The sequence below is a fragment of the Sylvia atricapilla genome, chromosome 7 (assembly GCF_009819655.1).
Source record: "Sylvia atricapilla isolate bSylAtr1 chromosome 7, bSylAtr1.pri, whole genome shotgun sequence".
Taxonomy (NCBI): domain Eukaryota; kingdom Metazoa; phylum Chordata; class Aves; order Passeriformes; family Sylviidae; genus Sylvia; species Sylvia atricapilla.
Genome location: NC_089146.1, coordinates 910,943 through 927,461, shown reverse-complemented (window position 1 = coordinate 927,461; position 16,519 = coordinate 910,943). Strand labels below are relative to the sequence as shown.

Sequence of the window (16,519 nt, the reverse complement as noted above, 5' to 3'; positions counted from 1 at the left end):
GCGGCTGTTAAAACATTCCTGCCACTGAGCTGCAGCCCGGCTGGCACAGCCCTTGGCACGGCTCGGCTGAGAGTCTGCTGCCGCCAAGTTCCAACCACGGCTGAGCCGGACTCTGCTCCAGCTGCGAGCCCCAGAGACATCCTGCTCATCCTGACAGTCACAGGGCTGAGAACAGAGGCAGCCCTGTAGCCCTGCACAGAAAGCAGCCCCACGACTGGAACTGAATGTGGCAGGGACCAGAAACAGCCATGCAGCCAGAGCGGCCGCCGCCAAGCAGAGATCCCATGGCCATCTGCAGACCTGGGCAAGGTGTTCACTCTTTGCTTCACAGACAAAACTTGCAAAGCACTAATCCTCACTCTGAGAGAGAGAGAAGACAGAGCAATTAAGACATGGAGAGTCACAGCACAAGACTAAATCAGTGGAGAGAGAGAGCGCATGTAAAAGTCCTAGGTGGGAAGAAGAGCGAGGAGTGTCCTAGTTTGGGCTGGACTTCTGTTGTGAGGCCATGGAAAAATGGACAAAAATATTCCTGTGGCTTACAAAATGCTTTTTAGGGAGATGCAAAGTTCTAGTCATAGCCGTGGAGTGATACAGCTGAGATCCAATGGAGAATTTTGAACAGAGAAGGATAAAGAGAAATTAAGCCCTCTGCCCCCAGGTAAATAAAGAAGACTTCTGTTTCTTGAGATGAAGGTGATTTTGAGATAGATGAAGAGAACTTTTGTTGCATACTAGAATGACTAGAACTAGTCATTCTAGAACTGTAGCCTAAAATAAGCTGATACGCCCATGAGTGCAGCTGTGGGAAGGCTGCCAAATGGGAGGGACGTCAGTGTTTGCAGAATTCCCTGGGTGGCTGCAGACTTGTGACATGGGAGCCACCAGAGAACTGCTTCTTGTGGCAATGTCTCCATGGGCGTTCTAGGAGAGGCTCCTCTTCCTAAGAACTGATGAAAGACTATTTTAAAGTGGTGAAGCTGGCTGATAATCCCAGGTTTTGTCTCTTAATGCTGTCAGTGGGAAAATGAATTGACTTTCAGTATGGGGGGACGAGAAATGTTTTGAAAGTTTCATTCTGATTCTTAGTAATTTTCTTTCTTTCTTGTAGCTTTGTTAATAAACCTGGCTTTATACCTTTAAGATTTGAGCCTGCTTTGCTTCTCTCCTGGTCCTATCTCACAGGGAAAAAGAGTAAATGATTCTGGTAGACAACCAAGCCACTACACTAATTTTGAGAAACAGCAATTGGTGAACATGAACCCACTACATAAATGCATGTATCTGCCTGGTTTTGAACTAAAACCATCACACTGCCACAATCTCTCCAGCCAGCCACTGACCTGAGATAATGGCTTCTTCTTCTCTCCACAGTGGATGCCTCCAATGAAAACCATGTTGGGCATGACAGGCATGGGATACTCAAAGACAAAGTCGATTCGCCTCAGCCAGATGGATCCATGACTTAAAAGATCTGTCATTGTCATGGGTTTTTGGAGGAACTCTGAGGCCAGATCTTCAAATGGAGAATAGGCAATATTGCAGATGAAGGACTCGGAAAGGGCAATCAGGAAGTTCTTCACCCTCTCGGAGAAGGTCATGTGGTCGGTGTATTGTGAGAACATGCGTGGGACGTAGGACGGCGGGTCTGGGCCCTGAGCCGCACGAACCTCCAAGGCACACGGAACCATCCGCAGGAAGAAAACACTGGGGATGGAGAAATGCAGGGCAATGATCTGCCCACAAGGTGACACGGGATCCGTGAGTAGGCCATCGAAGTGACTGTCTCCGATGTACTTCATCAGCTCTTGGTTGTACAGCAAGGACTTGCAGGAAGCATGAAAGATGGTCCCGCTCTGCCGGTACTCTAGCAAAAGCTTCCAGAATCTCACCAGGAAAGGCTCTTGGCTGAAAGATTTAGCAGTAAGGGTGCGTACGTGTTCTTCCACAACCTCCTTCATCAATGGCACAGGGTAGGTTTTCAGCTCATAGACATCTGTTGAATCGATCAGGATTTTGTTGTCGGGTGCAATGACCACGATTTCGTGCCCTCTCTTGCTCAGCTCGAGCAGCACTTTTTTCATGCTGAGCCAGTGGCTGCCCTCCATGGGGATCACCAGCAGCTTCCCAGCAGCAGCCGGGCTCAGGAGGCACAAGAAAGGGAGAAGCAGTGCCACCAGCATGGTGCGGTCTGTGCAGAGGAACCCTCGCACCAGAGAGGCCAGGGGTGCTTTGCCAGCTTTTGTAGCTGTGCTCCACCTCTTGCCTTTTGACTTGCCTCCCATTTCAGGTCCTCGGACCTTTGCAACAAGGTCACAGAAAGCAATAAATGATTAGGAAAGAATCAGTGTAGGTTTGGACTTCAAAGGTGGCTTTGCATGAGTCAATAAAGGTGTGTCACCTTCACACACACCATGCTAAGATTATTACCTCAGTGCCATCTTCTTCCCTCAGCAGGACCCCAGATTTGTGGCACTTCTTGCCACCTGCCTACCACACCCAAGGTCTCATGACAAAATGCAGGGAAAACCCATGCAGAGGATTCTGCTCTAGAGGGATCCAGGCAGTCTTTTATATAAGGATCCATGCAGACTAAGCTGGGAATCTGTTTGCTACAGAAATTAATATTTAACTTCCCAATACAGTTGTGATTAGCCTGTGACTTTGCCTATGTTTGTAAAAGGGAAAGAAAATGTTAGAAAAACATTTGTACTTTTTGTTCATGTTTAACTTCGACATTGGTCAGCACTAAGTCACTGTCAGCGCTGTGTTCGTGACACCAAGAGCAGGGAGACCATGTTAACAATAATCGTGGTAAAACAATTGACCTGGTGAATACACGGCGAGAGAATAGTAAAAATACACCCAGAGAATGGATGGAACTCCATTCCTGAGGACACGAGGCTGATGTTGAATTCCCAGCTCCTGGCAGCAGCCAAACCTGCGTTTCTTACAAAGATGGCACAGCCACCAGGATGTACCATGCAATCCCTGTTGGGGGTTAGGTTTCGTTCCTTTTTACTCTAAAGAATTTTTTCCCCATAAGTTACCAAGGAGACTAAATGTCGTACTTAAGACTATTTAACAGAACAAAGGTGTGGTCAAAGCTCGGAGGGGGGGTGGGTGTTTGAGGCAGGTAAAGGACAGAGCTTCAAGCAGCCTGTCTCTCTGGTTTTCGGCATTCAGGGAGAAAGCACGGCTGGGTTGGTACTCCTGCTGGAGGATTTTACTGTCGTTGGAGGAGTCCAGTCTTGAGAAATCTGCCATCATCTGCTCGCCCAGGAATTCTGAGCTTCTCTACCGCTCTGCGAGAGCTGGGCCATCCCTGCCCTGCCATCGTAGTTCCATCAGCGCTGCTCTTCTTCTACAGAGTGACACTGCAATCCCTGCCCTGCAGGGACACCCTGCCCATTTCTGCCAGGACATCCTGCCCCTGCCCTGCTGGGACATCCTGCCACTCCAGCTACCAGCCCGGGACTTTTCCACTGTTCCCAGCTTGGTGCTCTCAAGATCCTGCAGAGGCAGTGAGACCAAACAGCCCTGGGTTTTTGTGAAGCAAAGTCCTCGAAGTTCTTGGTACTGTTTTTGTTATCAATGCTGTAGTTGTTTTTGTTTCTTTGTTTGCTTTGTTATACATACTAGTAAAGAACTGCTATTTCTATTTCCAAAATCTTTTGCCTAAAAGCTTTTTAACTGAAAAATTATAATTGGAAAAAAAGGTGGTGGTGGTGGTGGTGGTGGTTTACATTCTCCATTCCAAGGGAAGCTCCAGCTTTCCCTGGCAGATACCTGTCTTCCCAAACCAAGACAATCCCAAACCTGAGGAGAACAATCCCATTTGGCTTTTTTCTTCCTGGCATTACACCAAAAAGTTGACCTATAGATGGGTTCAGGGCAATCAAAGGGAAAGGAGGCTGGCCCAGGGACACAGAAAAAGAGATTTGGTCTTTGGCTGCTGTGTTGAAAACCCTTTTCATGTATTGTGAGCAAGACAAAATCTAGGACGAAGTGTGACACCTTCCACTAATCCCCCTGCAGAGATGTTGTGTCATTTTACAAGTAAAAGCAGTGCCAGGGCAAAGCCATTGGGATGGTGCTAAGGAAGAAGTCCTTGTAATGAGAAGCTATCATCAACACAAAGTTTTTCCCTTCTTTTTATAAATGGTGGTGGGACTCCCAGCATCCTCAGTTGAGAGAAACAAATCCTTACAGCCTTAGGCAAAGGGATTTGTCTCATGACACCCAAAGGATGCTGTGGCTGCCTGCGAGTAGCTCCACTCTGTCACACTGGACATGGAAGAACCATCCTTAGACATGGAAAACAAATTTCTGGAGAGGGCCAGCACAGGAGAGGTGAGAGACAGCACAGACTGAAAGAAGGAGACTTAACAGAGGTACAAATAATTAATTCTCATTAAATGCAGGATATCTGGATGCAAAGAGTTTATTGCAACTGCTGTGACAGGAGGTGACCAAATTAACTTGCAAGTTGCTGCTTGGTGTGTTTTCTACTCTGGCCTCAGTCAGATTTTCAATGGCAAAACCACTCGGCTGAAAACAAAGAAAGAAGCTCATTTCCCTTGACTATAACAGAAACAGACTCTTGATAGGCCACACCTTCTCATGGACCCCACAGACTCCCTACTTTTTGCACTGGACCATCAGAGTGAAAACTCTGCGAAATGTGAAGCAGCAACAGGAAGGGCAAGAGAAATTCAAGATAAAGTGGGGGAAAGAGAAAGAAAGGATGAAGTTCTAAGGTTAGCACAGGATCAGCTGAGGTCAGATGTAAGCTGGGTAATTATTACTGAGAAAATTAACAGCCAGACTCATTTTTCAAAGCAACAGATAAGTTTCTATGTGTTTGTTTTTCATGATGAGTAGCAAAGGGCACCTGGACCACACTTAGCTCTGAAGGGTGTGGTGCTCATTACCAGCTCCTGTTTTATGTGCAAAAAAGGAGCTGAGGAACTTAGGATTCCAAATGTGAGAGAGCCTGGTGCCTGCTTGGAAGAAAGCCTTCCCCACCGCTTACTAAAGGACATCAAGGCTTGGTTGAGCCCGGCCTGTAGGTTTGTTTTCCTCCCCGAAGTGAGAAAGCTTGTGTAGGTTATTCCAGGGAGTCTCTTGGAGCTGGCAGGGAGTGATGGAGCAGCTCTGCAGAAATTGGGCCCCTCACCCTATGATTGTTCCAGCTCCAAAAGGTACTAAAACTTTCTCAGACCTGTAAGTGGGACAGGCGGCGATGTGTGGATTTCTGAGTGGCACTAAGGAAAAAGAGTAGCAAACAAATACTCTCAGGACCACTGAAACAAAAGCAAAAACAGCCAATATTGGTTGTGGCAGCCTGGAAGTGTTGGTTTCATGCACTCGATTTGCTTCCCTACTGCGAGGTGAGATTGTTGACCCACTTAGGCTCTGGGTCCTGCAAGAAAGAAGAGGTCGCTCAGCTCCAAAGTGTGGGGATGATGCCCAGCAAAACTGTGGATCCCTGCAAGTGTCCCAGGCCAGGCTGGACAGGGCTTGGAGAAACCTGGCATAATGGCAGATGTCCCCGTCTATGGCAGGAGGTGGAATGGGATGAGCCTTAAAATTCATTCCAACCCAAACCAGCCTGTGATTCTGTGTAACTTGATTTCCCTGGTTTGAAGGATCAGGCTTGTCCATGGAGGAATCCTTGTGTCATTAAAGCCAGACCCTTTTGTTGGTGCTAAGCAGCATCTGGGAAATGCAGGTTGGTGGCTGCTGACAGGAACCTGCCTGATGCCCCCTCAGGTTTTTCACAGTGTGGAGATACACTATCTTTTGAGATGGAACAACCCATAAGAGCAATTATATGAGTTGGAAAGGAATCGAAATATTTGTGAGAGCAAGAAGCAAATCACAGAACACAGATCATTTCCAGGGCAGCTCTTTCCTAAGCCACAAATAGAAACCTTGTGAAAAGGAAAGGGTGTTAACGCAGGACCTGTGCTGGTGAGAAAAAGGTGCTTATTCAGATACACTCTTTCTTTCATTTGAGTAGCGACCTACTCAAACCTGGGGTAAATTTAATGGTTCCAGTCAACTAGTTGTTGAAATCAGTACTGGGAGGTTTAGGTTAGAAAAAAAAAACGGGAAACTTTGAGACGTGGCTTTAGCCTAAATTCCTGAACTTTGGTTTAATTAAATCATACTAATTTTGGCTTTCTAAGCTGGCCAAAAAAGCAACTTTGCATTAACTCTGGTGAAAGGTGAGATTGTCACCAGAGTGCCTGAGGCCTCACAGTTTTTGTTCATTTCCAATGTTACCATGCCAGCCTTCAGGTAATTCTCGAGTCAAGATACTGGCTCTGCTTTCTGCAAGCCTTGTGTTGAACTTCCAGACACTTGAGGAGTTGGAAATTTGGGATTTCTTTGCCTGTTAATGAAGGTGTACTTGCTGCTGAGACAGATGCCCATGTAAAAGATGTACAGGACAAGAGGAAATCAGCCTGAGGCAGCTTAGTCAGGGTGCAAGTGCAGTTTGTGTTCCCCCAGGCCCTGCCCTTTGGCTCATGTTCTCCCACAACCTCTGGATGATCCTTACACAATTTAGGATTCGATTTCCAGTTGGATAAGGTAAGTAGGTGTGGGAATACAGAAGTCTGAGAGTAAGACAGACTTATTTAGCATAAGTAGTCTGGTGACTAGGATGCCGTGGCAATGACAAATGCAACTTTGAGCTTATGAGTAGATGAGATTAAAACCTGTTTAAGGGAAAAGATTCAATCAACCCCCTACGAGGAAGATGTTTTATAATGCATGAGTTGCTTGTATGATCTTCTAACCTAATTATTGTAGTAGAAATTATTAACTTCACTGAAATCGTATATAAGACTTGGAAAACCTTGGTGAAATCGAATTCTGATCATGAATCAGTCTTCCCGTCTCTCCATCAATCACCGATAATTGGTGTTCCCTGTGCCTGGAAAAGAACCGTCTATCTGACGGCAATCGGCAACGCCCCTGGAACTGATCGTGACGGTGAAAGAACCGTGTTTGGGCACGCAATCCCTGTACGCTGCGATGTGACAGGTGAGCCAGGGGAACTGAAAATATGAGACAGGGAATGTCCACTGAGAGAGACGTCTATGAAACGATGCTACGCCTCCTAAGCAAGCATGGATCCCCCATCCCTAAGAGAGACCTTGAGTCACTTGTACGATGGGTGTCACGCATATTTCCCGATACCACTGCTTCCTCTATTTTTACTCTCTGCTACTGGGACAAGGTCAGTGTAAAACTCTACGACCTGGCTACGCTGCCTGGCCATGAGCCAGAGCTTCGCCTGCTCCCTGCTTGGAGGGCGGTCATGGACGCGATTAAAAAAGAGGGAGGAGACGAGGTAACCTGTGAGGCAACCGCAGAGAGGATCCCTGCAGCCGTGGTTAACCCTGATCGGCCCAGGTCCCATGCTCCCTCTCCCGTCTGCACCCCCTCCCTGACGAAAGCCAGGGATACAGCACAGACTCCACCTGTAGCCTTGCCGCTATCCCACCAGCGACCGCAGAGCCGCCAAACGTTAATGGATTATGGGGACAGTGACTCTAGTAGCGACGGGGAGCCTTTCAACCCCAGCCCCGAAAAAGATCCGGACCTATTCCCTCCAAATATGCATAAGAATTGGTTACGGATAAAAAAGAGAGCCCTTAAGGACAGAGACTTTGAAACTGCGGCAGAAATCTTTGTAGCCCCCCGTGCAACTCGGCCCCAGGGGGTGGAATCCACGATGGGAGCCCTTAGACCACTCGGAAATTAAGGAACTGCGCTGTACAGTGACAGAATATGGTTTGGGATCCCCTTACTTCAGTAATTTACTAAGAGCAACCTTCACTACCCACCTGATGACTCCTCATGACGTTAAATTCTTGGCAAACCTTTTGCTCACCCCAACGCAATATGCAATATTCATGGCACAATGGAAAAAAAGACTGGGAAACTTAATTTTAACATATGCAGGGCATGCAACCCAAGCCCTAGCTGCCTTAACTATTGACCAATTGGCTGGTGAGGGGATGCATACTGATCCTAATGGCCAGGCTGCCTTACCGAGGGAAGCCCTGGAAGGAATCACTGAGGCAGCCAGGTATGCATTTCTCAAAGTGCCTGATGCCAAAACCCCGCAACAATCCTTCATAAATATTAAGCAAGCTCCACAAGAACCCTATATGCAGTTTGTGGACAGACTGAAACAAACTCTGGAAAGACAAATTGATAATGATCAAGCCAGGGAAGTTGTACTACTGAAACTTTCTGTTGAAAATGTTAATGAGGATTGCAAATGTCTTTTAAAAACTTTGCCTCCAGAACCAGAGCTCACATTGCTACAAATGATTGAGGCCTGCAATCGCCTGGGGACATTGCAGCACACAACAGCAGTTACTTACCAAGCTGTGGGGCAAGGTATAGCTGATGCCTTTACCGCTTTAAAAATATTGCCCAGAAAGCAGTCGGTTTGTTTCGGCTGCGGGGAGCCCGGGACACATTATAAAAGACTGCCGAAAGGCGCAAAAAGAAAAACACCGAATGTGTGCCCTCGCTGCCAGAAGGGTCCTCACTTTGCTAATTCCTGTCGCTCTAAATTTCACAAAAATGGGCAGCCTTTGCAGGGAAACTCATCTCGCAGCGCGGGATGGCGACGCGTGAAGACACAAGTTCCACAGCCTCCCCAGGCACAGCTGCCAGAACCACCCTTCAGTTTCCAGCCAGCCCAGCCCCCACCACTTGGACCATCCCAGAACTACGGGCAGCCACTCCAGGAAGCGCCGGGTTGGACATATCAACCAGCAACACAGTAACGTTAACCCACAGCCCTGTATTTTGTCTCCCCACGGGAATTGGTGGTCCTTTGCCACAGGGCTACCATGCTTTGCTCTTAGGTAGATCTTCTACCTCAGTAACAGGTCTATTTGTTTTGCTAGGAGTCATTGACTCTGATGCAGTTGGGGAAATAAAAATTATGGCTTGGACGCCACAGCCCCCCTGCGTGATCCCCGCAGGCAGCAAAATTGCTCAGCTTGTACTTTTTTCGACAGCCCCTTTGTCCGCACCCTCGATAGCTACACAGAGGGGGGGCGGGTTTGGTTCCACAGGGGTGCCACAGATTTTCTGGACACAACTGTATCACTTCTCAGTGTTCCACATGCCAATGCAAAGTGTCTCTGAAAGGCAAGGAGTTAATTTTAACCGGACTTATTGATACAGGCGCAGACATTAGTCTTATCTCTCGAAGTCAATGGCCTAATGATTGGTCATTGATGCCGGTCCCCCAAGTCCTTTCAGGGGTGGGTGGGAACAGTCAAAGCTACCACAGCCAATACTTGGTGCAAATTATAGGGCCTGAGAGGAGAGTAGCCATGGTCAGACCCTTTGTGGTTTCAGCTCCCCTAATCTAGTGGGGGAGAGATGTTTTATCACAGTGGGGGATTTTCATGCAGTCAAATTTTGCATAAGGGTCATTGGTGCGCGCGACACCCCCAAACTAACCTGGAAAACCTCCAATCCCGTTTGGGTGGATCAATGGCCCATGTCATTAGAAAAATTGCGCGTATTACAGAAACTTGTACAAGAACAGCTAAAAAAGGGACATATAATCCCATCAAATAGTCCCTGGAATTCACCCATGTTCATAATTAAAAAGCGGTCTAGGGGGTGGAGGCTGTTGCATGACTTGAGGAAAATAAATGAGGCAATTGAGGGAATGGGGCCCCTACAACCAGGGCTCCCTTCTCCTTCTATGATCCTTAGAAATTGGCATCTAATAGTGATTGATTTAAAGGATTGCTTTTTTGATATACCACTGCATCCAGATGATGCACTCAAATTTAGCTTTTCTGTGCCAAGCATTAATATGCAGGCACCGCTTGATCGATATCATTGGTTAGTACTGCCTCAAGGATTGCGACACAGCCCGACCATATGCCAATGGTATGTGGCAAAAATTCTGAGTCCAGTACGGGAAAAAATGCCTGATGTTCTGTTGTATCATTATATGGATGATATCCTCATCTCTGCAGAAACTGTGGTTTGTGTGGAGGAAGCAATGCCAGCGGTCTGCCAAGCTGTTACATCCGCGGGCCTGATCATGGCTTCTGAGAAGGTTCAAAAGATATCTCCCTGGAAATATTTGGGCTGGCGAATAAGCATGCATTCTATTTAGGCACAACTCTTGCAAATTTCAACTGAAATCAAAACTTTACATGATGCACAGAAACTGCTGGGAACAATAAATTGGGTTTGTCCCCTGCTTGGGATTTCAAATGCAGATTTAGAGCCATTGTTTGCCCTCTTGAGGGGAGAGCCCAACCTTTTATCGCCTAGGCATTTAAACAAAGAAGCACAGATTGCGCTTCAGAAAGTGGCTGATGCTATCTCTCAGAGACAATCAGCCCGTTGGGCTCCTGAATTACCATAGTGGTTAATCGTTCTGAACCCCAGCAAGCAACCCCATGCTTTAATATTTCAGTGGGACTCGGAAAAAGCAGACCCTTTACTAATCATTGAATGGGTCTTTTTTGCCTAATAATATGCCCAGGACTATTTCCATGCAGGATGAACTTATGGCTATGTTAATTATCAAGGCTTGTCAAAGGCTGACCTCCTTGGCTGGGAAAGATTTTGATTGTATCTTTCTGCCTCTCACTATGTTTTATTTGAATTGGTTGCTACAGATGTCTGAAAAATTGCAAATTGCTTTAGCATATTACCCAGGACAGATATCTATCCATCCACCTAAACACAAATTGTTAAGTTCTTGCTTTAACTCACCCCCTAAGCCAAAGAGAAGTGAGACTCCTTTGCGAGCTATGACAATATTCACAGATGGTTCTGGGAAAAGCCATAAATCAGTGATTGTATGGAAAGACTCTGGAACTGGAATCTGGCAATCTGATATTGCTGTTGTTGAAGGGTCTCCACAAATAGTGGAATTAGCCGCTGTGGTCAGAGTGTTTAAGAAGTTCAGTACACCTTTTAATCTGATTACTGACTCCGTGTATGTTTCAGGTATTGTTCAAAGAGCAGAAAATTCTGTTCTGAAAAATGTTAAAAATGACACTCTTTTTTCCTGGTTGAAACTGCTGGTTACTCTGTTAGACAAGAGGACGGATCCTTCCTTTGTTATGCATATTAGGTCACATTCCAACCTCCCAGGTTATCTCACTGAAGGTCTCAAACGCCTTCTCATACAACAAAAGGGGGGAGCTGGAGACACCCCTGCTGAAAGGTTATGCAAAGCCCTATACGTTTTTAATTTCTTAAACTGTTCAGTAACAAACTTGAATCCTCCCATGACTAGGCATTTTGCATCATCCACATCGCTTTCCTGCAAGGAAAAACCACCAGTACTAATCCGTGACCCAGAATCTGGTAAAATCCTGGGCCCTTACCCCTTGATCACTTGGGGGGAGAGGTTCTGCTTGTATCTCCTCAGAAAAAGGACCTCGCTGGATTCCTGCAAAGAACGTGAAGCCTTTCTGAGAACCTCTACTGGCAGCCGACTCCACCGAGTCCAAAGGAGAGGAGAAAGAGGAGGAACCCCACCCAGACTGCAGCTGATGTTCTTTTGTCCTGTGTAGGAAACTGTGAACTTTGAGCTATGTGTCAGGATGAAGGGTGTGAAAACTAGAGATAATATGGAGTCCTTTTGGTGTAATTCAGGCAAACAGCCATTGAAATTTTAATTATACCAGGGCACAAGAAAAAGATAGTCCTCACCTCCCTACTCTCAGGAGGCAAGTATTGAGGAAATCCAAAACCAGCCATATTTGCAAACTGGAATGCAGACAAAACAATTAAGTGAGTGCCTTATATTTGACTGATCCTTTAAAAAGAAAATACGCCAAAAGGAATCCTTTTCTCTCTACAACACAGATCAAAACAAACAAGTAAAAAACCATGGGACTGAATCAGATGCTATGCTTATTTGTGAATCTTTCTGATCACTCAAAATATATCCATAAATGCATTCAGATGCTGAAGGATAGTGTGTTTAAACTAAAGGTAGAATCTGGATCCTGGCTAGATAACTTGTTTAGTGGCTAGGGTTTGACACCTTGGCTAAAAGATTTTCTTAGAATAGGAATGCATGTTATGATTTTAATACTAATTGTGTAAGTTATGATATCTTGTTTGCTTCAGTGTGTGCAGAGACAGATCGATAAGGCTGTTAATGGAGTATTTTTGGTTAATACAGAAGGGTGAGATGTGGGAATACACAAGTCTGAGAGTAAGACAGACGTAATTAGCATAACTAGTCTGGTGACTAGGATGCCTGTGGCAAGGACAAACAGAACTTTGAGTTTATGAGATGAGATTAAAACCTGTTTAAGGGAAAAGATTCAATCAACACCCTACGATAAAGATGTTGTATAATGCATGAGTTGCTTGTATGATCATCTAATCTAATTACTGTAGTAGAAATTAGTAACTTCACTGAAATGGTATATAAGACTTGGAAAACCTCAGTAAAATCGAATTCTGATCATGAATCAGTCTTCCCATCTCTCCATCAATGGCCAATAAGTAGGGCCAGTTCTGCACCATCCTGAGCTCCTTCAGCTCAGAGTAGCTCCTGCCTCCACAAGACCACATCAGATACAGCAGAGAGGAGCTCTCATCTGGAATGAGACCACAGTGCCCCATTCCCCAGCCTGTGGAAAACTATGGAAGTGGTGTAACAAAAAGGTCTGTGGATTCCTTGTCTGAGAAAGAATCTGCATTTTGAATCTCTTGTTCTCTCTCCCTCTCCCAGTAATCCTTTTTCTTTCCTTACCTGTTGAGCAATGGGTTCAATAGGATTTGAAGAACTATTTATTCTTCTCATAGGATTATGTTTCTGAACAGTAATGACCAGCCCAGGGCTTTACCGGTGTAAAGCTGGTAGATTTCATTTCTCCCCTGTGACTCACTTCACTCTCGTTTACACTTGGCTCCTGGGCACTATTCAAAGGCAAAATAGGAGAAATTCCTCTGCTGTGCGAAAAAACATAGTCAGAAAAGGAGACTGAAGAAAGTTGTGAAAAATACACAAGATTTTTTCCCAGTATGGAACATGTGGTCTGCACCTCTCGGGAGTGTTGAAGACAGGGGCTGGCAGGGACAAAATGAGGGCAGGATGTGTCTACCCTTGTAGCAAAACTACAAATGCTTTGCATCTCTGACACCTTCAGCATATAAAAGCAAAGACCTATGTTGTGTGACCAGCAATAATTTGCCTCTTAAATGGCAAACTGTCCCCACTCTTGTGAGCCCTATCATGATAGAATGCCTTAGATAAAAGTTTCTCTGAATATTCTAGTGAATAATATTAACCTTTGCCTTGTTTATCAGGATTACAGGGCTCTCCATAAGCCTGTTAAAGAGCATAAAAGAAATCTGAAAGAAGAAAGAAAATCCCCCAGCCCCTCAGCTCAAAGATACCGTGCAGAGATATTGCGTGACCACAATTGAGAAGTGAGGGAGCAATTTCCTAGGAAAGAGATTGTTGCCCTGCTTTGTGCCTGGAAAGAAGTGTCCACAGTTACCATTTCAGAGAAGACATGGTGACTATCAAAATAGATTTGGATTTCTACAATAGCTTTAAAAATCCTGCAGAACAATTCTGGTGAAAGCAGATGCCAAGGAATAGGGATGAAAACTTATCTGAGTTCTGCATTCAAGTGTCTTTCACCAAATCCACGATTCTAAGATAATTTCTTGCCATTTCATCACGACATTTATATTTCACCCCCACAAACAGGAGTAACTTACCACAGACAGCCAGTTTGGGAAGAATTTGTCATGAACACAAAACTACAGTGAATAAACTGATGCTGATGAGCCTGGAGTTAAAAACAAAGGATCACTCTTGGGCTTTTGATCCAATGAAAGAAATACCAGTCAGATGCCATTAAAATGAAATTAGAACTTAATCAGGTTGGTGGTTAATACACATTCACTGAGGACAGGAATTTCCATCTGATAGATGAAATCCCTTTTTTCTTTGGTTAAAACCAAGAAACCAATAGCTATAAACTTTCTGAAACAAGATGATGACTTTTCATTGGGAAATGTACAGTCTGTAGGCAAAGGGACATTACCTTAGGCAGTGGTTTGTCCTTAGCACAGTTGATCCCCCCAACAAAGACCATGTTGGGCATCACTGGCCTGACGTACTCAAAGACAAAGTCAAACCTCAGGAGCCAAACAGCAGCGGAGTTCACAAGTTCCATGAGGGACACATCCCTCTGAAGAACTTCGGAGGAAAGCTTCAGTGCTTCTCCATAATAATCATTGCAGTACTGAAACTCCAACATGGAAATCAGGGCATTTTCCACCCTCTGGAAAAAGTTCATGTGGTCTGAGTTGAAGCTGAACAGTCTTGGGATATAGGACGGAGGGCTTGGACACTGTGGGGCTGCAAAGTGCAGGTTGCAACCAAATCCCCTCATGAAGAACACAAAGGGAAGGGAGAGATGATGGGCCAGGATGGTCCCACACATGAAGATTGGATCTGTCAGGACGGCATCAAAGCCACTTTGGTTGAGGAACCTCAGGGTCTCCTGGCTGCGGAACAGGTCCTTGCACTGCCCAAAGAAGGTGTTGTAAGTGTGCATATAGGCCTTGTATATTGCCATGAAATTGAAGGGGAAAGGCTTCTCTGTCAGGTGCACAGCGACATATTCCTTGAAGGAGTTATCTAGCTCTTCCAGGGTCTGGCTCACGGGGTGTGTGACCACCTTGTAGGCCTGCGTCGTCTTCATCTGCCAGCTCACCTCAGGAACCAGCACCACCACCTCGTGTCCTCTCTCACTCAGCTTCTCCACCACTTCCTGCATGCTCAGCCAGTGGCTTCCCACCATGGGCACCACCAGGAGCTTCCCTCCGTCTGAGAGGCCAGGCAGAAGGAGGAGGATGGAAATCCATGCCCAGCAAAGCCTCAAAGCCATGTTGCTGTGGTAGGAGTAGGGGCCGTGGAAGAGATTTCTCCTGCAGGTGGTGGCCTGAAGATACTTTAGAAAGCAACTGATGGGTGGGTTTGTTGCACAGTGCTCTTTTATAATCCTGTTGTTAATGATTCACAGCCTTAGATTGTAGGTGGTTTATCTTGCCTTTTCCTTACTTGGTATATCTTATCTTTCCCATTACTAGAATGCCAAGATTTGGTCACCCTTTCAATGCTGAGTCATTGGAGTTCCTCGGTGCTCAATGAGATCCTCCACCTGCTACTCAGGTCCCTCAGGACCCCTCATTTTGTTGTGTCTTGTGTTACACTTTGGCCTGGACCCACGGAGGCAACCTTGGTGTGAACAACTCCCAAGCCCACAGTAACAAATGAGAACAGCCTCTCCATGTTGGAGACATGGATCCCCAGGTGATTCCTCCAGGGACAGCGCAGGAGACACTCAGGACAAGACTCAGGCTCTTCTGAGCTGCCAGGAATCTCCTGAGTGCCAGGGCCAGCACAAAGAGGTGCTGAGAGAGTCTGAACTCTCTCTGTCTCGCCCAAGTTCTCACTCTACAGAGTTGTTTCCCAGCCAGGGAAACAGGCCCTCAGGTGGCTGACAACTCCTGCCCACCAGGAAGAAGACCAGCACTAAATGTGCTTTAGCAACCACTGCAGCCTCAGGTTTCAGACCTGACTCAGCCAAGGGGCAGGTTCGGCACAGATGTGATTTCCCCAGCCTCACTCCATTGCCACTGATGCCAGAATTGCAAATGATGCACCCCAGGATATTTTCAGCCATGCAGCCTCCATCCCTCAGGCACACAATTCTCTCATCTCCCTTCATCCCACAGTCAGTGCACCACAATGAACTGCATGTTGTTTTCCTCAGATCAGTCTTATTTATTTTTTCCTGTTTTTCTAAGGCCTTTGATTATTTCTCCTGGGATGGTGGCAGAGAGCAGTTTTATGCCAGGATGGGTTTTGAGAAAACAAAATTTATCAGCGTCAGAGAAGAGAGAGAAGCTCTGTGGTAAAAGAGACTAAGACACCCTCTGAATCTTCTATTCTAAACTGTAAAGAAAAGAAAATCATAGGAACAACTACTCAGTATGTTCAGATTTTTATAAAGCACAGTCGGAACTGGCCAGTGGGAAGCTGACCTTTTTAGCAAAAAGCATTTTCTTACAAAAAAGAAGTTAATTTGTGTGTTTTGTGATGGTACCCCAGGTGTTTGCTGAGGTGGGATAAAGGAGAGGGCTGGCATGGAAATGTCCTGCCCTCCCCTCCCTCCTGCTATAGGATCAATTTTCCATCCAAACCTTCAGCCTAAGGAGTGGGTGAAAAGGTAATCCCGGGACAGGTGAAGTTAATCAGTACCTCAGTGCTTGTGAATTTGCCAAAATCTCCCTCACTTGGCCTGGTTATTCCAGGTTATCCCGTGCAGGAATTCTGGAATTTACTGGGTTCAAGGCAGGGCAAGATCAAAGCCCCTCCCTGCTCACACATAAGGAAAGGGACAGTGGGAAGGCTGGACTTGGTGCAAAGTCACCAATTTGGGGGCAGCCCTGTCCA

General features: G+C 46.0%; 2 protein-coding genes across 2 annotated transcripts; both read right to left on the bottom strand.

Annotated features, from left to right (window-relative positions):
- Nucleotides 1-348: 348 nt before the first annotated feature.
- LOC136363785 (UDP-glucuronosyltransferase 1A1-like) lies at nucleotides 349-2,183 on the bottom strand. Its single transcript, XM_066323267.1, has 2 exons — nucleotides 1,344-2,183; nucleotides 349-360 (listed from the first exon to the last, which is right to left on the bottom strand). Exons 1-2 carry the CDS (start codon nucleotides 2,181-2,183, stop codon nucleotides 349-351), a joined length of 852 nt encoding a protein of 283 aa, XP_066179364.1.
- A 9,221-nt stretch (nucleotides 2,184-11,404) lies between these two features.
- LOC136363784 (UDP-glucuronosyltransferase 1A9-like) lies at nucleotides 11,405-15,009 on the bottom strand. Its single transcript, XM_066323266.1, has 2 exons — nucleotides 14,100-15,009; nucleotides 11,405-11,473 (listed from the first exon to the last, which is right to left on the bottom strand). Exons 1-2 carry the CDS (start codon nucleotides 14,946-14,948, stop codon nucleotides 11,405-11,407), a joined length of 918 nt encoding a protein of 305 aa, XP_066179363.1. The 5' UTR covers nucleotides 14,949-15,009.
- Between the last annotated feature and the right edge of the window lie 1,510 nt (nucleotides 15,010-16,519).